This window comes from Aptenodytes patagonicus, chromosome 3, assembly GCF_965638725.1.
Source record: "Aptenodytes patagonicus chromosome 3, bAptPat1.pri.cur, whole genome shotgun sequence".
In the NCBI taxonomy this organism is placed as follows: domain Eukaryota; kingdom Metazoa; phylum Chordata; class Aves; order Sphenisciformes; family Spheniscidae; genus Aptenodytes; species Aptenodytes patagonicus.
Genome location: NC_134951.1, coordinates 95,148,336 through 95,170,690, shown reverse-complemented (window position 1 = coordinate 95,170,690; position 22,355 = coordinate 95,148,336). Strand labels below are relative to the sequence as shown.

The following is a 22,355-nucleotide window of genomic DNA, read 5'->3' as shown; positions in this document are numbered from 1 at the left end:
TATTTGTTTTAAAGGTATTACATGTAGACTAGATCCACAAATGGATATGATGCTAAAAAAGCTTAAATTTTAGCCTTGAGTCATACCACTAATCAGTCCGAGGTCTCTTGTACAAGGGATGAGAGAAGTTAATTGCATGGAGCAAGCAGCCTAACCAGCACACTGAACAGGAATGTGCCCAACCCATTAAACAGGAAACACTGAGGACGTAAGACTGCTTAGTTCAAATCCTTTTAGGGCTCAGACACACTTCTTTGAGGAACTGGGTGACTCTTCACTACAGCTGGGTTCCAAACCCCACCATGACTATACTATAGCACTCCTTAGAGAGCTTAATCCTGCAGGAGAGTTTAACAAGGCTTAGTTGACTGCACTTCTAAGGATAGGCAGGCAGATGAGTGCTTCAGCTGCAGGTCCAGGTGGGAATTACGCAAAAATATTAGCACCCAGATGGCCTGTCTTCTTCAGAGCAAAGCACTTCTCCTGAAATAGAACTTAAAGCTCTTCCAAGAGTGTCACGCTTGAAAGTTCGCACCCATGCTTCAGGTTTGGGGCTGGAAACAACTCCAGCTGTAAGCAACGCAGCACAGGATTCAGGTCCACAAGCCTTTTTTAACTCCCAATTCAAGTTACCCAGATTCTTAGGTACCTAAAGCATACCGGGATCCAAAAGGTTTTCACTTGAGAGATAAGGGAACAAAAGCCAAAAAGCCACATTTAGACACCGACAACTGTCTTTACATCTAGGACAGAAAGCCGTTCTACACAATGCTCATCTCAGCTGTAATGAAGCAGCAATGACTTCACAGCCCACCACAAGCTATTTTCCACTGATGAAGGCTACTGCAGGTACTACTGCAGGAACTGCACGCTCAGATAGTGAAGTCAGCATTTTTACACACAAACTTACAGCCATACAGGAGCTCAGGTGGGCACAGATGAACACACATTATTAGTGTCATTGACACTTTACTATTACCAGCTAAATACAACCCTTACTGTCCACTTTATCAACAGGCCTCTTTCAAGAAGGTCTGAATTAGGCCTTTACACACTGGGAACAAGATTCTTTCCCACCTGATCTCACTCATCTGAAATTATGCATGTCACCTAAGGTAATTATCTAGGCTCCTTTCACAATCAAGACAACAGACTTTACCCTGCCCTATGATAGTATTACAAGTCTTAAGTTGGAAGAGTGTTATTTCTGTAGAAAATAAATTCTTGAGATAGACACGGTTTCCCCCTCCCAGGGTACATGACTCCCTTAAATGAGAAACCAAGGCTTAGGTGTAACACTCTAAAAGTGTTTACCATTTACAGGAAGAATAGGGAATGAAAATTAAATTAATATTACTTTACTAAGTATATTCACTTAACATTCCATTTCCTGAAAGGAAGCAACTGAAAAGCACTAAGGAAGTCAACAAACTGTAAACAGTGACAAAGGACAGAACGTCATGGAATTAAGTTATAAATGAACATAGCCCTCTGCATGCTGAATCACCATTAAAAATCTCTCTCAGCACTGCATGAAGCAAAGATCTTTTTTCCTTTAATTTTCTGAAGGGGGAAAAAAATGACAACAGAAATAAGGATGTCACCGATTCTGAAATCTCAGTTTCACTGGGTATGGAAGGACCTTCTTCTCGCAGTACTTTTTTTGTCAACATTTGTTCGTTCCTTCTGGCATGGGTGACAGCACTGACATCAGAGAAGAGCACTCACATCTCCTGTGAGTAAAACCAGACTTAGCTACTTGCAACAGTCCGGATACCAAGAATTGGTCCAAGACTTGTATCACAGCAACTCTGGAGTTAGCCTGGCTAAGGGACTTTTAATGTTTATTCGTGTTGGTTTAATCAGTCTCTATATCCAGCTAAATTACTATTTTTCAAACACGTCATAGAGGTTTTCCCCTACAGAATTTTCTGGAAAGCCTCTTCTCTTTTTCTTCTTGAGAAATCTTTGGTTTTGGAGCCAATTCTCTTTCATCACAGCAGTTGAGATGCATTTGTCTCAGTCTGTGTTTTCCCCTAGCTGTAACACGTTTTGAACTGATTTTAATTCCGTTTGCCAGATCACCAATCTGTTTTTCCAACATTTTTCCTCACACTGCTGTTTATCAGTCTTGGCCTCCATATTTTAAAGCATAGAGAGATGATCATTCATTTTTGGGTGAATGTAACATTTAAATTAATTCCTGTAAGAGCACCAGCACCCTTTGCCTGTCATGCAGGCATTCAATTATTGGTGAGCTCAGGGCCATAAAAATCTTTTCAGAGTCCAAAGAGAAAAAATACAGTACTTTTTTGGGGGTACTGATTTACTGGCCTCCTAAGTTGTGAACCCTCTATGGATACACAAACAATCACAAAGACAGCTTAGAAAGGATATTGTTAAAATGCCTGCAGCTACAGTATATTGAGAGAAGCAATTTGTATTTATACAGAGTTGTTCTGTCTCCAAGGATTTCAAAGAACTCCACAGTCTTTTGTAATTGCTAAATAACTATTTTCATTTGTTGAAGATTTTTTTTTCAGAATTTGACACTCTACTTCTTAAAGCAAAAGCAAAGTAAATGTGCTGCTTGATTTGACAGAGTTAACTCCATTAGCATGATCTAGTTAAGCCACTTAATTTATATTTGGAGTTTAGCCTCTTGTTTCCAAGTCCCACTGGAATCAAATGCAAACTTTAAATGGCTGTTATGAACTGTCATGCCTTTCAATAGCAGTATGGGTAATGCTCTTAAATGGGAGAGAGGAAAAGGATGCTTTACTAAAATTGTCAGGTTTTGTAACCAAAAAAGCCACACTGTTGTTTGACCCTGATGCTGACTGCACCAAAATTTTTTCTTAAATGCTTTAGAATGTCCCTGAAAAATCCCCCTCGCCTCTTGAAGGGGAGCAAAGGCTTTGAACACACATGCAAGTGTTTCGCATTTGAGAAAACAAAACAAAAAAGTCCCTGACATTTATATACTTACCCCATTCCCTTATTTGTATTTGATTACGTACAACCTCAGGAGCAAGACATGAATGTCAGTTCCCATGAGTGACTGAAGTGAATTTGACTCTACATTCCCTCCAAACAGACTGTTGTGATTTTTCAGTTATTTCTGCTTGTTAGGCTAACTGTTCACTCTCTTTTTACCCACCTCATTCTGCTGGCTATACCTTGTTTAATCAGAGTATAGCTTTAACATCCCTCCCTCACCTCCACATTTCCCAAAACTTCTATTTAGAAAAGTTACCAGTGTTCAACTCTAATATCTATATAAATAAAAGTAGGCAGAAGTTACAAGGAACACAATACAATGCTCTAGTTAAGACCAGCCAGTAAGAGAATTATTTTGCTGTTTACACAGAGCAGTTCCACAAACAAATACCAAGAAGAGTAGAAAGAATATCTGACCCAGTGAAGACCTGAGGGAGCTTTTTCCCTGAAGTCAACAGACGCTGAATTGTGGTAGAATGTCAAATCATACAGATGCATTCACATGGAACACGCGTCATATCTCTGTATGTGTTTTTTTAAAGAGTAAAACATATATGTATTTTACAGCTATTTACCCATACTTACTGATGGGGAAATACTATTATTATGATGTAAGTGTCACGTAGTGAAGTCAGAATGGTGCAATTTCACAAGAATAGGTTAAATTGGAATTTCAAAGCGACACCTGTTTTTGCTTAAATCAACCTATGAAGTCATCAGTGAAAGCAGCATGTGTAAATTATGTATGACCTTAAAAAAAGAGCTTCTCTAAGTTATCAGTGTATTATGCTTCCAATAGTAGGAAAGCTATTGTTATGCCAAAATTGTAACAGAGTATTCTGCACATCACAATTCTAAGTGGGGGGACATTTTTTTCCACTTTAATCTTATTTCATGCATATAAACATATGTAAAATTATGTTGTAAAATATGAAGCAATATAATGTATCAATAGTTAGAACAGTTATACAACTTTCATGATTGTTTCAGCTTCATCTTTACACAGGCATTTAAGTGCTGCCCACAGAACCACATGCAGATTCTAGAAGTCTAATACCCACACACACGTACTTGTCCAACGTCAAGCCACAACACACACAACTAAGCCATAGTAGGGTGCTGCAAGCCTGTATTCACTAACCATTATGTAACCTGTACTACTTAAATTCGAGACATGTTTTCATTTTCTACCTAAAATAGAAAGGAGACAAGTCTCCTTAATGCATTTTATAAGGAATTTTGGTGAAGACCAAAAAACCCCATTCTACCTAAAAGAAAAGAAAAAAGTCTTCCATACTATTTAATTGCATAAACTTAACACGCAACTCCAATTGCAAAATTCACATACATTTGGTATTGTCTTCCTGAATAAACAGATTAGGCTCATTTTCCTTCTTGAACATATATTTATCCTTGGGATAACTTTGTTATATAAACATACGCTTTATTTACACCATACAATGCCGTTCCAGCTGTGGGCAAGGTACTCTATACCTACTCCTGAGCTTTCCTTTTGCTTTTAGTGTGATTTCTGGTTGCCTCAGCCCCTAATTAATATATTTTCACAACATGCCTCCAAGACAGGGAAGCCATGGCATCATCATTGTACACATGGGGAATTTTAGCCCGGTGAGGGGTGTGCGAAAGTGTCCTACACATGCAGGCAACACAAACTCCAACACCACTAGACAACTGATTTCAGAAGCAGAAATTCCACTTTTTTCAGCTCAATGGGTAAAATGCACAATGCCACTAAAAACTAGCCCTCAACCATCTCAACAAGTCTCTGGAAAATGAGACTTATATTTAAATGCATTTTCTGAAGAATCATTTAACACCAGAAGTGGATAGAGTGAAACAGAACTTCAAAGCCTCTTACTGCTGTAATAAGCAGTTCTCACAATAACTGTGTTGAAAGGAATACCAGAAAGCGCACATTCAGTTTAGAATTTGCTTATTATGATATATTTATACATTTCAGACCAATAGAAACAGCACAGAATTCCTTTCAGCATTACATTTCTTAAGCCAGAGAGATCAGCACTGGTGTTTAGAGGATCCATGCTCAGCTCACGCTGACTAGTAGTTACTATTTAACAGTGCCATTAAAAGAATAATGGAAAATGTCTGAGGTAGATGTACCTGAATTATTAAAAGTATCATCTTCCTACTGTTTTATAGATTACTAGGTTACAAACAGATTTTTACAGTTGAAGTTTCTGTGCTGATGCCATTGCTACCGACTCTTGGAGGATTTTTAACCCTCAGGTTTCAAGTGTTCAGATGGATTATAGGTCGAGTGTGCCAATATGTACTTTTAAGAAAGCAATGCATCCCTTGAGAATTACTCAGAGCTCACGGTGAGCTTATATAAGATGGGCTATTTGGCTGGCCTCAGCTATGTGTCAAAGTATTTTTGATGTTTATATTACAAATGTTGAGATCCATATGATCTCATCCTTTTCAGTTCTTCTTTGCTGATCATATCAATTCCACGGCAAGCTTATTTTTATCACTATATATTCAATCTTCCTACTTGTGCTAAACCATATTTATACTTTCTCTGCAGCTGTCAGTCTATCCAACATGAGCTATTTTAATTTGCTTGAGAAGGCTCTGAATTTCCAAAGCCTTATCCTTAAGTATTTGCTAATTCTGCACAAAGATATCTGAAGATTAATTTGCAGTAGCTTAAATATACCAGCTTACTAATTAAATAGAATCTGATAGATGCTTTACAGTGTAATAACTTTAACAACAGATGATTTAGAAGCATGCGAACAGAATAGCATTTCAGCTCTGAAGACAAGCACTTTAAAATTATACAGTGCCATATTTACGGGTCCCTGATTTTTCTTTCTCTTTCTCTACTGAATGTGGTATGAGCCCTTTGAAAAAAAGCAATATATGACCATATAAATAAAACTGTATTACAATACTAGGCATAAGGAGACAGAATTAATTATGGAGTAAAATTGTGACCATTCTGAAAATTCGAATGAGTCAGTGAACTCAAAAAATGTTTAATTCAAGATCTGTTAACATTATTTCCAGGGTGGGTTTTTGGTTTGTTTTGTTTCTAAAAAACAAGACTTTTTAAAAAATCACTATGAACAACTATAACAGCCTCCCCCATTAGGCACAATGAATGAGAATTACAAATTTAGCACTAAAGAACTTAAAATTTTTATGCAAGCTTTATGACTAATTGCACTAGCTATTCTTAGGAGAAGGCTTATATCCCACAGCACAAAAGATCAAAATGCTTGACAGTAGAAATGGCTACTGGCAGGTAACTGCATTTCACATCCCAGGGTGACTTTAAATGCTATTATTGTAACCCCGATGGCTTACTGAATTTTCAAGCTCTGTGGATGTGATATATAACTTCACTGCAAAATTCACCTTAAAAGGCAAAAAAAGAATAGACCATTTTGCTGTCTTTGTTCTGAAAGCTATCAGAGAAATGAAACTGCTCATAAATACACCACAGTAATTGTTCCAGGAGGAACCTTAAATGAATTTTAATTGAAAAACATTTAATGTGACTAATCTTTAACATGTTTTCCCTAGTAGCTCCAAAAGCTGATCTGGCAACACTATAATGGGACATTCAAACACGACTGACTGTCTATGAACCAGCAGATGCCCAGAAGCACCTACTCAGGGTTGGCAGTTTTCCTCCCAAAGCACCATTAGCCCACACCTCATTTGCCTCTGCCAGGACAGACCTGCCTCTAAAGGTAGCTCAGGACTGACACTTGTTCCAGTTTCAAGTCTATCCATTCCATGTCACAGGATTGAAATCATCTGTAGAAGTCCAGAAAAATTAACACCAATTGCAGCTACAGCTGGAAAAACAGATTTATTCTATGGAGTACATCTTTCACAGATGCCAATCTCTGTCACAGCGTTAATACTTTAAAATAAAATGCATAGAAATGCTCAGAAAAAAAAAAATAACAGAATGACTTGCTTTGCACCCCATGTTAACTGGTAACTATGAACTCTTGAGCGATGCCACGAAGTATTATACGGCTACTATTTCTTCTCTTCTGTGAAAAAAAGTATTTAATGATAAGGAAAAAAGGTCTTGAAGTATTCAGTACTAACTTTCTGGCTTTTGCTTTTTAATAAAGTTACTATATTTTTCCTCTCTTCCTTTTCAAGAATCTCCACATTACCATTACTGATTCCTTTGCTCAATGAAATAAGAGGTTCTGCCATGAAACAAGATTATACATTTAACAGCAGTGACAAAATGCCATGAGGTCATCAGCCACTCTCATAGATTTCCTCATATTAACTAGACAATGAATGTCAACCCTACCATAAGCATGACATAATTCGCAGAAGCTCATCCCTCCAATCACGACAGGGCTAGGAACTGCATATTGGTCGTTATCACAGAACACCTAACATGAAATTTCACATGCTAATCTTACCTCACTGTAATTAATTCAAACATCCCTAACATTAAAATACTGACAGTTGAAGTTTACCACTCATTTTTTTATGGAAACAAGTAGTCTTCTATACTTGGGAGTCCATTCCAGCACCTCTAGAAACCAGAAGCCACCCTAAATAGATATAGCTGGACATGTTCTAGGTCTCCTGTTCAGGCTAGGGATATACTAACACATCGCTCACTGAGGGACTTCTTGGGATTTGATAACAAATACTCTATGCCTTCAGCTCCTGGCTTTCCTTCTCCCAGTCATGTCCCTCAGAGTACCGCAATTAACAGAGGAGCTCCAATAAGCTAGAAAGAGCTAGAAGCACTAACTCCTTTGTCTTAGAGTTGCATGGAGTTATTTCCTTATGCTATGACAGAAGAAAAAAAATAATCTCACACAACCCGTTTGTTTAGTGGCTTGGTACTTGCAAGCAATGCTGAGCTTATCTAAGGTAGACCGACTCAAACAGACTGAAAGAAGGGTGCAAAACTGAAGATTTTTTGGCCAGAATCCAACCACAGCAACAGTCACTCCAAGTACTGGGAGAACTATACAATCTGGGATTTGTATACTCTGTCAGAGGAGAGGGACACAATCCAATCCCAGTGGCCACTAATATCTTATTTGGAGGAAAATTACAGCTGGCTGGAAGAAAAGCAATGGTATCTTATTTGCAAAAGGGACTATTGGTTGATGTTGACAATGTGATTAGGTATCTTTTTGAAGCTTCTAAGAAAGGGATCTAGTGCTTTGCAAACAGTATACTTCACCACTCTGAACGTGTTAATCGAAAGACCTCCGGCCGCCTCCTGTTCTTCCCATTAGGGCCAAGATTCTAATTAACCATCGATGAACTTACACTTGAGGAAAAGGAAGCAGGGTGTTGCATTTAAGTATAAATGGACAGACCATAAAGATGTGCAATGCAGAAATGCAAAGATACACACAAAAAAAAAAAACCCAAGCATATTTACAGCTTTAGAAGGAAAGGCTCTTCCCTAAATCCTCAGCAGAACATATTTCTCTGTGCCACAGCAGAGGAAGTCTGTCAGGAGACTTGCAAGTACCTTAGGTCTCCATGTTAACCAGTCCATTATTTAACTGCAGGAAATTTTCTCCAAATCAAGCCAGCAGACGCTCTGTAATACCTAACCCATAATTCATCAAGCTCTTCATCTTTTAAGCCAAAGCTTGTCCTCAAGCTCCCCACACAATGGGGCATGAGCCAAGGCCACAGGCTGGGCACCTACACAATCCTTTTTTTATAGGTATGAAGCAGAAACTCTCATGCAGCCTCCATACTGTGCAGAAGTTCATAAACACATAATAAATTAAATATAGAGAAAAATAGTTACCAATGAGACCACAATCCTGGACTCCAGCTTTCCAAGAAGGGTATCCATCATACTGAAGTAAAGGGAACTCTCGTCTTACGCTGACTACACTCACGGTTATGCCTACTCTAGCAAGTGCTCACAAAGCACCTTTTACCTGAAGGAAAAACTATCATCTAGAAATAGCATTATGAGATTCCAGCAGCAAATCAGGTTCAACTTTTTTCTTCATCCAGGAAGTCTGTTTTGCCTCTCAACAGGATGCAGAATGTTGGAGCATTTGCTAATCTAAGAATTATCTCATGTTTAATTATTTTAACCTTTTCTGTCTTGAAGTGTTACTGCAATTCAGGTGAACAAAAGAAATTTTCAAGACCTTAAAAAAAAAGGGGGGGGGGGGGGTGGTGACTGGGGCGGGGGGGGGGTGGGGGGGGGAGAAGGGAGTACACTTTTTGCAGTTGTACTCACACTGAAAAGGTGATGCAAGTTGATCCTGGCCCAGTCTCAGTGGTAATGAGCCCTCGGTGGACTGTTCTCCTGAAATCACTTTTTTTACTGGATAATATTTGGGTTTGATCACATATTCCTGTGTTTGGCCATGATGAAGATTCATCATCAGTGTCTGAGACGAAAGGGGTATCATCCTGTTTTAGGGGGAAAAAACAAACATAGAAGAGACAGAATGATGTAAGAATTAATAAATTAGGACTTAGAAACTACTGGTAAAAATTAAAGACAAATTCATCTGTACTCCAAGTTCTCAAAAACACAGTTTGGGAAACTTACTAGCTTCCAATGAAGCACCTGATTTTCCATGCATTTAGCATTCTCATTGTCTTGACTGCTCAACAAACACCTAACAAATAGAGACTACAGGGATTATATCACTTCCTTTTCAACATAGAAAGAGAAGTATCATGGACAGCTCAGAAAACAGGGAGGAACGAGAAAAAGTCTTCCTCAAAATCATGAGTTGGAGCTCAACTCTGTTAGCACACAGAGCTTTCCAGACTGGTCAGAGAAGCAGCGGTGCATTTAAACCTCTCTATTTCTTACAACTGTCATTTCACAGCAGGTATGTTAAGTAGAACCTCAGCCCAGCTGACTTTCCCACTCTGTTCCCAGAAACCCTGTTCCCTTCCCCACCATACCCTTCCAGCCATAGAGCAGAGCACTTGCTCCTCTTCCCCTTTTTCAGCCTGTCTCCCATCTCATCAGAACGTCTCTGTTTCCCTGCTCCACATTACTTTCCCCATCCACTTTCTTTTTGCCTGCACTATTGAACATCTCTGACAAACATCCCACAACAACGTAGCTTCCTTTCACAGCAAACCTATTTCCTCTTCCTGTTAAACAAGATGATTCCTTCAAGCTCACTGATTCTCTCACTGCCAATCCCAGTTCCTTACTTGTATTGTTAGATTCCTCCTTAAGACCTCAGCTTCTCACTGCACAAGACCTTGCCAACTTTCAGTAGAAATTCCCTTCTCTCTCTCTCAAAACCCATGGTTATTTAGCCATCATCAGCAGTAGGAACCACTTCTTTACTAACAAATCAGCCTTCACTCTTCCACAGTGCTACCCAACAATAAACAAGCAAGGGAGCAAATCGTACAGCTGTTAATCATATTCAATGAAACTGCGAGCCACTTTGGGGCCCTGGGCTGCAGAGTTCCACTGCCTAGCAAGGAATAACACACCTTCAAATAACAAGCCTACTAACAGCAAGTCTTCAAGAAGTTGTAGCTAGTGTAGATCACACTGTAGAAATATGTGTTCCTCAGAGACAGTATCAATTACTAACCTAGTAACAGTGGCTACTAGCACTATGTTGTCCTTTGCTCAAATGAAGGCATAAAGAGTGGGATGCTGTAAACCTCCCTCACTTCCTTCTCAACTAAGGGTCTGTAGTAAGTTTGGTCTGCAAAAATGGAAAAACGGGAAAGTCACAGGATTTGTAACAAACATCCCTCAGAGCCACAGTTCTGCAGAGTAAATAACTGTCCTCTGAGAATAAGGGCCTATATCACAGAGGACAGCTGAGCAGCACTTCCCCACAGTGGTGGGACTGAAGAGTTTCAGCTGAGCAAGAAGTCAGATGATCATTGTATTGTTTTCCAACATGTGGAGCCTGAGCCAGCCCCTATCTCCAAAGCAATGCCCGATTCCTTAGTCACATTATTTGAGGATGCTTAGTAACTGCTGTAGCCAATGGATTTGTGGTTAGAACAGACAATGGGGTTTTGTCCTACACAGATGCTCTTGTTAACTTGGATCAGTTTGAGAAAAAGTGCATTCATTAACAGAGACATTCTGACTCTTACATGCAACAGAAACGTAACTCCTCAGACTACCTTCAAGTCAAATTTTTCTAATACAGTGCTTACACAGTCTCATTATATTCAGTAAAAGTCCCTTCCCCAGATTAAGAGAGAATACTGTACTTTCCGTGTTGTCTTTAGGTTTCCTACCAGCAGCTCAAAAGAGAGGTTTCAGGCTCTGTTGGAGGTCAGGCTCAGAATCCATCACAGTCTAATAAAAAGTATCACCAGGAAGACCTCAGCCTGTGATAAAGCTGTCATCACTGCCTTTGGTACTGCTCACATACAAATTTCATTTCTTTGAAGGGTCACTACCATCCTTCCTGCACAACCTGTTTTTTCTACAGATCTCATCTGACACCTATGTATAAGGACATCCATTTTTGTACCTGGACATAAGAGGGTCTATACTGAATTCTTCCCATGTTATGGGTAAGCAGGTCACGACAACAGAGGTCAAAATACTACAGAAGTTGATACTACAGCAATCTATCAGAAGTTATATATATTTAAGTTTTATGGTGTTATCTTCTTTGACTGGACACAGACAGATGCTGCCATTTAAGTGCCTGTCTGTTTTCTGTTAAGGCTATAACATGTAGTAAAGTGTTAGCTTTTATATTGCCACATATCCAGCCACACTGTAGCCCAATCTTGTCAACCTACAATACAGTCCATCATAACACTTGAAAATAAAGTTTTTAAAAAAACCCCAACACCACAACACCCCAAAGACAGAAATGCCATACGTTGGAGGCTGAAAGTTTTACCACCAGAATTTATAAAAGTTGCCTCTTCCTTCTTTCTCAGGTATTGCAATTTTCTTCCTTAATTTAGCTTGCATTAAGTATTAATGTTAATTAATTATTGTTAAGGCAGTATAAGAGTAAGCTTTGTTTTGCAAGAGAGTGGTTTATTCAGTAGTACACAGGAAAACTGTAATCTTTACTCTAGAAACTCCAGTTCTTTAAAAGGAAACACCTTCACCTCATGTGTGAGTTGTTAATCTTAGTTTCAATACTGAGTAAATCACCTATCCTTGTATCAAGGTGTATGCTTACAATAGTTGCATGAAAACAAAGTTAAGAGTTGTCTAGACCCTTTTTCTTGCACATTTACCCTCAGTTTTGATGATCTTGGTGTATAACTACCAAAGATCTTGAGTATAGGTATGCACAAAAGTACTCCAAGTGTTTAAAAGTTGCCCAGTATTGGACATCCACTGCTAGTGTGAATGTGAGCTAACTGGCAGCAGGTTTTTGCCAGCCATCCGACCAGCTCAACTGGTCTTGCAGTTCCAGTAGGAGCTGATATGGTCAAACATCAAAGCATGAGTTCCTTCTGTTCTGACTGTTCTTTTGATATTCAAATTCTTCTCAACATGACCTAGTTCTTAAAGATGTTAGTTCATAATCAAAAGGATATTGCATAGCTAACTGAGATGCTGCATCTTCCACCAGAATCAAGGGTACTCCTCTAACTACATCATGGGAGCTACATGAAACCAGTCACGTAGTTCTATCAACAGCTTCGGTATAGACACTAGTGAAGGAACCAGGATTTTTCTTCCTAGACCACCACACAGGGGGTCCTTCAGTGCTGCAGGACTTCTAAGTAAGAAGATATGATTTCTAGGGGGCTCAGCAACACAGTGAGGGGTATTTTTTTTTTTCCTTGTATTGATCTCTGTGAAAGAATTCTTCAGAATTATCCCCTCTAATTGACCTCAGAAGAGAGAGGAGAGCCTGTGCCTCAGAGAGAAGGTAGTTAATATGTCAGCACTGAAAATGACCAATACAAATCTAAGATGTCACAAGGAAACATTTCAGGCCTAGTTTGGTAACAAGCATCACCCCAGTCCCCACTGAGCCTTTGGAAATTATTTTAACAGCTCTACTACAATGTATTCCCAATCCTCTAAAAAGCTGTGGTTGTTGCTATGACTGGTGGTGCCAGCTTGCCAAACAACCCTCCTACCAGCCTGGGAGTACTACTGCTTCTTCCCTTTCCTGTAAGGTGGCCTCTGCCAAGTTCTGGAGCTCTGCCTGAGCCCCTCATGCTGGTCCTGTCTTTGCATGGGGGCCCAGATGCTGTAATCCACAGTCACATCACCCACGCCAGGGGCCCCTGGCACAAAGCAAAAGCCAAGTCTGCTGTTATGCTCAGATGCATTTAGCTGTCACCAAGGCAAATAGTTCAGGCAGTTTAATCTCTGTTCAGAGTACACTAGGGTAGGAATGCTAGGCACTGAATGAAGCGTTTTCATCTATTCCTGGTGTTGGAATATCCAAATTAATAAATAAGTAGCAGGATAGGCTGATTCCTTCACAATACTACTCAAGGTTCAAGGCCACTAAGAATAGCTGGTGCTATCTTGCTACCACAGCCCACAAGAGGATACTCGAAGTAGGTCACAGACACTCTAAATCAGGTTTTTAATAATTTAAAACAAAGACAGGAAAGGCATACTTGTCAACTTATGGCCACTATACTTAATATTAAGAGATAAATAGTTCTTATCTATTAATAACAACCCTCACTGCAACTGAAGGTTTTATTGCTTCCCAACTTTAGCACGTTGCTTACTGCACATTTGAACGCTGCACAACTCAGTGGAACCCCTGGGCATTATTGCAATACAAAATATTCAAGTATTACTAATGCTCCCTGTAACACTAGTTAAAAAGATGCAATCATTAGTTCCAATCTTTAAATTTTGCATGAAACAGCCAAGACTACACAAGATTTTTGCATTACACAGGCTTATGTCACTAATTTATCTGGTAGTTTGTAGTTAGATGCTCAAAACTGACATTAACTTAATAAACTTGACAAAAACTTTCCACTGCTGAAGTGCACACTAGGCAGACAAACAAATGTCTAATTGCATTTTCAGCAAACAATATGATAAATACTAATAAGGCTACAACAGCACTGCAGAGGGAGAACAAACATTTGCATCTAACTATCATGCAAAGAAAGCTCTCTTGCTTGATAAAAGCAAACCAGGAATGCGATGTATCAGAGTAACTCTGGCAAGCAGAAATGAGACCAGCAATGTTTGGCATGAAAAGTACTGTCTAGACTAAATAAGACAAGCCTGACTCAGGCTGCTTTCTTCATTTTATTTACTGTAAGTCTGATGCTCCCATGCTTGGCTCCTAGCTAGCAATACTTAAAAAAATCTAAATTGCTAACACAGTCGTTTTATACAAACCTACAAATTAATTCCTGCTTCACTACCTCCTCTCAAACTCACAATGAACAGTCAAAAGGAGAAGAAAACCCAGCATTTTCTAAAATTACGAGGTAATAAAGAAAATATACAGGACAGTTTGAAAGGCATGAAAATAGAACTATATCCTCCCCCCATAAAACATTAAAATTCAGTTGCTAGTTCAGCCTGACCTTTGCGAGCTGTTTCCTCCTTATATTGCTTCTCCGATTTTTTTAAGATACGTGAGAAAGTTTAACTTCCCAGCTGATGATGAACAGATGGGATTTCTTCAAAGCCCTTTACATTATCATACCTAACATTAATCAAGCTTGGCCTATTTCACAGTGTCCTACCAGTCACAAGAGATGAAAGAGAGGAAGGGCTCAAGTTTTTCTTTTTCACCATTGCAAAAATTCTGCACAAAATTGATTTCATGTACAAAAATGTATTTTTTAATGCGTAATTAAAAATCCTGTCCCTGAAATACAGTGCAAACACTGCAAAACAAGCACTGAGACCTGCCTGCCCTAGAATAACTAGGGTTGCATTAGTATTTTCATTATAAACCTGCCTTGACTTTGTATCTTTGTGATACATTTTTCCCTAGGCAAAAATTTGCAAAGATCATGGTTTGGATATGACTAATTTGTTTTCAAACAATACCTTCAAGTTTTTACTTTTTTTACCCCTTTAAAAGGCTAAGATGTTATTTACACATTTATTTATTTGATCGTAATCAAGTTGATTTGATTTGTAAAGGAAGTAATACTACAAATCTTAATAAAGATATTTAATCTACACCAAGATAAAAAAAGCTAAACGGAATCAAAATTGTTTATAAAATTTCCCACAGAAATGTAAAACTAACTTTTATCCACAACTACCAGTTTTGCCCAACTTAAATATAATTTCTGTGGTAAAATCCTTGTTGAAGACACTTTCAGGGATTATCTACTCTTAAGTGTTTGCTAATAAAGCTAGCCCTGTATTTGCAGACTCAAATGAATTGCTCATTGGTTAGAATCCTTTTGCCAGCATAAGCTGGTGTAATAGCTGAACTAAAGCTCTGTGAAACAACAGTGTAAGCGCGTAACTATGACTCCATTAAGTTCATTCCATCATCTGCATACCAAACAATAAACTGAAATGTGTAGATTTATGAACATTCTTCCAGGTTTCTAAAGAGAAGAGGTACACCAAGTTTTCCAGAATCACGTGCAACGATTCATTTCCTAGATGTCAAAAAGCAGAAAAAGGTCTTAAAGCAAAAGAAATGTATGTGATGGTTGAATATTCAGATACAGAGCAAAAATACAGATTCTCAGGCACACAACTTGATGGAAGCTACAGTTCTTGCAAGTTATGCAACAGCAGACAAGCATTTCTCATATAATAGAGTGTTTAAAGATTGAAGAATACTCCTTCTGAAAAGGAATTAAATTATATAAATGGTAATTCTATCAGTGAGAAAAAGGAAAGCTTGCCTACTAGATCTTTTCATCAGAATGAGCACAGAAAGTTTGTTCCACTCCTCTCCCAAAGCACCATCAGGATACAACAGATGCAAATCTAAAAAAATCTTCTTAGAGTATTAAGTCTTAACTATCTTCAAAGTAAACCAACACTTAAGGAAACAGTATGCATGAAGGCTAGGAAAATCCAGTATGAGACAACGATGAACAAGAAACAGACACAAGTCTTAGTCTCACAGTAACAGCAACTTGCAAACTTCCCTTTTCACTATGCACCAAATGAACAACTAGATGCTATAAATGATTCATTATCTTATGCATACTTTCACCCACACTTAACCAGTGAAGCTCTTCAAGAATCCAGATTAATTAATTCGATATCCAGATTATTTTATACAGGTTCTCAGACATACATACACCTTCAACTTGTCAGGCCTCTTACCAGCAAAGTTCAAGGAGCCAAAAAAAAAAAAAACCCACCCAAAAAAACCCCCCCACAAACCACAAACCCCAAAACCCAAACCAAAAAACCTAGATGTGTTGCTGACTTGTTCTTGTTGACCTGCTTTTGTTGATTTTGTTGTGGTTTTTTTTTTCCAGGACACTACGTTTGATAATACTACATTCATGTAAGATACATGTCAGTGTCTTCTGGAAATCAGGGAAGGCATCAAACTCATTAATAATTCAGCTTTTAAAAGAGTGGCTGTCAGTGTCACAAATATTTGCGTTAAAAGTTTGACCTTCAGGCATTCACTATGTTGCAACAGTAAGTCAAGATGAAATTCACTAGTTAATGGCAAACTTACTTAACCAGAGCACTGAGCAAGTTCAATACATAATCTTTAGTAAAATTAACATATGATATGCCTTCCCTGTTTCACATTACATTTTCTAAAGAAAAAAATCACTTTTGTTTTCGTAGGGCTAGTGGCATGTTACTGAATATTACACTGACAGTGTATAGTAAAAAAATTACTCTGATAAAGACACATTAACTGGTGATAATTTCTAGTCTGTCCAACCATGAGACAGACTTTGATATTAGAAAAGTATGCCGAAATGACAATTAAAAATAGAAACAAACTCCCACGATGGATGCTATACGATAAAGGCAAATGAGCACAGCTGCTGCAAAGGAAAACCATGCATCACTAATCTACTCAAATTCTTGAGCATGTTAAACAAAACAGCAGACAAAGAGCCCAGTTGGTTGATATAACTTATTTGAAATTCGTAATACTTTGAAGACTTATCTTACAAGAGGCTGCTAAAAAACCCTAAATTATAAAAGTGTTGCAAGCTTAAAATGGGCAAAGATATGGAACAGATACACTTTTTCTTCTTGGACACATATTAATTACGGTATGTCCTTTTGAAGTGTACCAACACATACATGGTTTGGTAATACCCCACTTCAATTAAATAACTAACTTATAAGTATATTAAATTCTGTTACAGTAATTCAAAAAAACCCTCAAATCTAATTTGGTCTTCCAGACTAGCAAGCATATATTTACAAAAGATAAATTCATTCTGAGAGTACACTTATGGCCTTGTCTGAATTAAGCAGAAGTCTGTAATTTAGGAATCCAATAACTAACTAAAAGTAAAATACGCCAGTAAAGAACGTAAAACCTTGGTCTACCCTTGAGATTGATGGGTTAAGACACGTTTATGAAAAAAATAAATGCAATGAGCAAGTAACTACACCATCAATTTTTCGTATAGAAGCAGATGGATTAGCAAAAATGTTTTGTCATTACAGCTTGTTATGTCTAGGAAGTGTTTTAAAAGTATGACCTTGCTGGTATAAGCAGAGCTTCTCAGAAGGGGTCAGAAATAGGCAATACATCATAGGTTTATAACCTGTTTATAAATTAGACTTATGTACAAGTAGGAAAAGATACAAAAAAGCCAAGACAATTAATAGTGGCTAGACAGGAAGAGAGAAGGACTCGGAGTACCTGGACTGCAGATGAAATCGAGCACTGATGAACATGGCAATGTGCATCAGAAGCAACCAGAAGTTGTTACACATTACTGATGTCTATACTGACAGCAGCCAAGCATCCAAGAGACTCTAGCATCAGCCTGGTGAAGGTTTCCAGCATACAAAATTGGATTAAAAGATAAAACTCAAAGCGTTACTGAATGTAAAGAGCTAAGGGAAAATAACAACGAAGGCTTTTAAAGGCATTGATACCCACAAAGCTCAAAGAGAGTCCATGAAGTGGAAGCGATCACGCCCCTGTACTCGGCACTGGTGAGGCCGCACCTCGAATACTGTGTTCAGTTTTGGGCCCCTCACTACAAGAAGGGCATTGAGGTGCTGGAGCGTGTCCAGAGAAGGGCAACGAGGCTGGTGAGGGGTCTGGAGAACAAGTCTGATGAGGAGCAGCTGAGGGAACTGGGGCTGTTTAGCCTGCAGAAAAGGAGGCTGAGGGGAGACCTCATCGCTCTCTACAACTACCTGAAAGGAGGTTGTAGCGAGGTGGGTGTCGGTCTCTTCTCCCAAGTAACTAGCGATAGGACGAGAGGAAATGGCCTCAAGTTGCACCAGGGGAGGTTTAGATTGGACATGAGGAAAAATCTCTTTACTGAAAGAGTGGTTAAACATCGGAACAGGCTGCCCAGGGAAGTGGTTGAGTCACCGTCCCTGGAAGTATTTAAAAGACGTGTAGACGTGGCGATTAGGGACATGGTTTAGTGGGCATGGTGGTGTTGCGTTGACGGTTGGACTTGATGATCTTAGAGGTCTTTTCCAACCTTAATGATTCTATGAAGTGCCCAGGCAGGGAAAAGCCAGACTCTGTTTGGGTCCAGAGAAAATTCTTTAGGGAATGTATGACAGAAATATACAAAATAACCCTTAATTCAAAATGAAATGCAATAAATTCTGGACTAAAAAGGAAATACTTTTTCCACATATTGCAGAATCAGTTTATGGAAAAAACTAGCACAAGATATTATGGATCATAATTACTTCCAAGGATGCCAATGTAAATGGATGATGAGCACACCTCAAATTTGATTATGAGATCACAGAAAAAAAACCTCAGAAATCCCTGTGCTTAAGGATATCAGTTTCCTACAGAATAAACAATGTTAACAAATCTTAATTTTCTCCTCATAAGGAAGTGCCAATAAGTGTGCAAGTCAGAGCACTTTATCCCTCTGTAATACACACTGATTTCGTACATAAGCAACTACTAGCAGATGTAGTATGATACTGACTTTGCCCAAGTATTGTACACAAGAAGTGCCATATGCTAATTATATGAGAATAAACTATGTCTTCATGTGTTTGAATGGGGAGATGGTTATTGCACAATAACCATCTTAACCATATTTATTGAAGGCTTTCTAAATTTACTTGACAAGAAGCACAAAATGCACAGTACTTCATGACAGGCAATCCTAGAAAATTTCAAGATTAAATCCAGACTCCACCTTCAGTACGTGTATTTCTCAGCAGAAGCTCTTTTTGGTATACTAAATCAGCAGCAAGCAGCTCTGACAGACTGTACTGGCTAGAGGATACACTCCCTGAAACACCCCAGGGACTGCTCTTACTAAATTACGCCACAGAATTTGGCAATCCTAAAGATGGAGAGTCAGGAAAAAAAGCAAAACCAAAAAGTTTATCCAAGTTCTCCTCTACAGTGGCCATCTAAATTCAAGTGATGCAACAACAGCATGCTCCCTGCCACATCTGGGAAGTCTGGAAGTGATGCAAGACAAAAACAGAAATACATGTTGTGCTGTACCCCTGACGGTGAAAATGTAAGTGATGAAAAGTTTTGGATGTAAAAATAATATTTGTATTAGGCCAAGAACACTTTTAACATCTAAATTTTCAAATGTACAACTTCTTTCTTAGCTGAACTAGATAAGCTCATATGATCTATTTTTTCATACCACAAAATTGAGTAATAAGGATTATTCTTTGTTTTAAGTCATTACAAAAATGGAATGTTTCCATTTGCGGGCAGAACCAGGGAAAGGGGTGACAACAGCAAGCAGTTACACTTACCAGAAGTCTAACTTTGGGGGTCAGGAGCTTCCAAAGCCTTGTGACATACATCTCCAAATAGTTTGAACATAACATCACACAAAAAACATTTTCTAAGTAATTAAGGTGGTAAATTCATGCAGGACCAGAGGACAGCAATTTCCAAAAGTTATTAGTGAATTTTAGTTGTTTCTTGAAATTCAGCCATGTAACTTTTTGTTCATTAAACTGCATACACTTGATGCAGTATAACTATGTTTTCATCATCATGGATTTTCAGATAAATAACATTCATGGAAATTGTGTGTTTATGCCTACATGGTATAATGTCTTAAAAAGATAAATAGAAGGTAGCTCTAATCCTGTTTGTGTCGATACAAGCTCCCTGATGTAAAAAGGTCGCTTCAGCAGAGCTAAAGAACCAACTAAAGCTAATGGAACTAGTAAAGCATTTACACGCTGTCACGACCTGGGGAATTCCTCCGCAGAAAGAATCTTGACAAAGAACCTTGACAACAGATTAACAAAAGTCAACGTGGTTTATTTATATTTCTATTAGACATACCACAAAAAATAATTAAACCCCACCAAAACACTATTTATCAGCTTATTTAATAATGGAGACCAGATATAGCTGATTTTACCTACATGACTAATTGCTTAAAGGCTTAACAGGAGCAGCACTTTAGGGGTATCTCTATTGGCTTAGCGTCCCAGCATCAGGAGAGGTACAATATATACCTTTTAACTTCAGACATTAAAAGAAGAAAAAATAAGTTTAGTACATCAACATTAACTCTTGGCATATATATAGATCACTACAACATTTCATACAGCAACTAAATCTAAAAACAGCACGTAAAGAATCTAGATTTAAAAATAGGCTCTCTCATTTACTTGCCTAACTTAATCCTACTAGAAAAAGATTGGTTGCTTGAAAACTGAGTGTTAAAATCATCTTTCAGAAAGCAAATCCAGATAATATAAAGACAGTAATATTTTTGTCTGAGAAAGGTTCACGATTTTCAGGAAAAATTACAGGGCTAAAGGTGAGCGTAGATTTCAACTGAATAGTGACTCATCATTCCACTGCTAATGAGCCCAACGAATGCTATAATTATAATTAATATTATAACGATGCACTGTTGTTATTTCTAAAATAATTAGGTAGAAGGTAAGCTTATCTAGTGCACTGAGGTCAATGATGAAAGCTGAACTGTTTGAAATCTCAATTTTGCTACTGAACTTGCTATACTGAGCAATACAGTTTACTCCAGAGACAGAGAAGTCAGCATAAAAAAGTTAGAATAGGCACACGTTTTTTCTCCTCTCCACTTCTCCTCTCCACTTCTGTACCTGTAAAACAATGATAGAATCATAGAATCATTGAGGTTGGAAAAGACCTCTAAGATCATCGAGTCCAACCGTCAACCCAACACCACCATGCCCACTAAACCATGTCCCGAAGTGCCGCATCTACTCGTCTTTTAAATACTTCCAGGGATGGGGACTCCACCACTTCCCTGGGCAGCCTGTTCCAATGTTTAACCACTCTTTCAGTAAAGAAATTTTTCCTTACATCCAATCTAAACCTCCCCCGGCGCAACTTGAGGCCATTTCCTCTCGTCCTATCACTTGTTACTTGGGAGAAGAGACCGACACCCACCTCGCTACAACCTCCTTTCAGGTAGCTGTAGAGAGCGATGAGGTCTCCCCTCAGCCTCCTTTTCTGCAGGCTAAACAACCCCAGGTCCCTCAGCCGCTCCTCCTAAGACTTGTTCTCCAGACCCCTCACCAGCCTCGTTGCCCTTCTCTGGACACGCTCCAGCACCTCAACGTCCTTCTTGTAGTGAGGGGCCCAAAACTGAACACAGTATTCGAGGTGCGGCCTCACCAGGGCCGAGTACAGGGGCACGATCACTTCCCTCCTCCTGCTGGCCACACTATTTCTGATACAGGCCAGGATGCCATTGGCCTTCTTGGCCGCCTGGGCACACTGCCGGCTCATGTTCAGCCGGCTGTTGACCAGCACCCCCAGGTCCTTTTCCGCCAGGCAGCTTTCCAGCCACTCTTCCCCAAGCCTGTAGCGCTGCATGGGGTTGTTGTGGCCGAAGTGCAGGACCCGGCACTTGGCCTTGTTGAATCTCATGCAGTTGGCCTGGGCCCATCGATCCAGCCTGTCCAGGTCCCTCTGCAGAGCCTTCCTACCCTCGAGCAGATCAACGCTCCCGCCCAACTTGGGGTCGTCTGCAAACTTACTGAGAGTGCACTCAATCCCCTCATCCAGATCGTTGATAAAGATATTGAACAAGACCGGTCCCAGTACTGAGCCCTGGGGAACACCACTCGTGACCGGCCGCCAACTGGATTTGACTCCATTCACCACAACTCTCTGGGCCCAGCCGTCCAGCCAGTTTTTGACCCAGCGCAGAGTACACCTGTCTAAGCCGTGAGCCGCCAGCTTCTCTAGGAGAATGCCGTGGGAGACGGTGTCAAAGGCCTTACTGAAGTCCAGGTAGACCACATCCACAGCCTTTCC

The 22,355-nt window shown here is 39.2% G+C and overlaps 1 protein-coding gene across 6 annotated transcripts in view; it reads right to left on the bottom strand.

Annotated features, from left to right (window-relative positions):
* The window catches only part of LTBP1 (latent transforming growth factor beta binding protein 1), a 208,315-nt gene that overhangs the window by 144,920 nt on the left and 41,040 nt on the right, over nt 1-22,355 (bottom strand). For 5 of the 6 annotated variants that reach the window (XM_076334287.1, XM_076334289.1, XM_076334288.1 and 2 more), the window contains exon 4: nt 9,260-9,435. In XM_076334287.1, the coding sequence (XP_076190402.1) occupies nt 9,260-9,435 (176 nt within the window). Of the gene's footprint in view, nt 1-9,259; nt 9,436-14,520; nt 14,528-22,355 lie in introns of those variants that run through there. The other variant, XM_076334292.1, reaches the window with a different exon arrangement.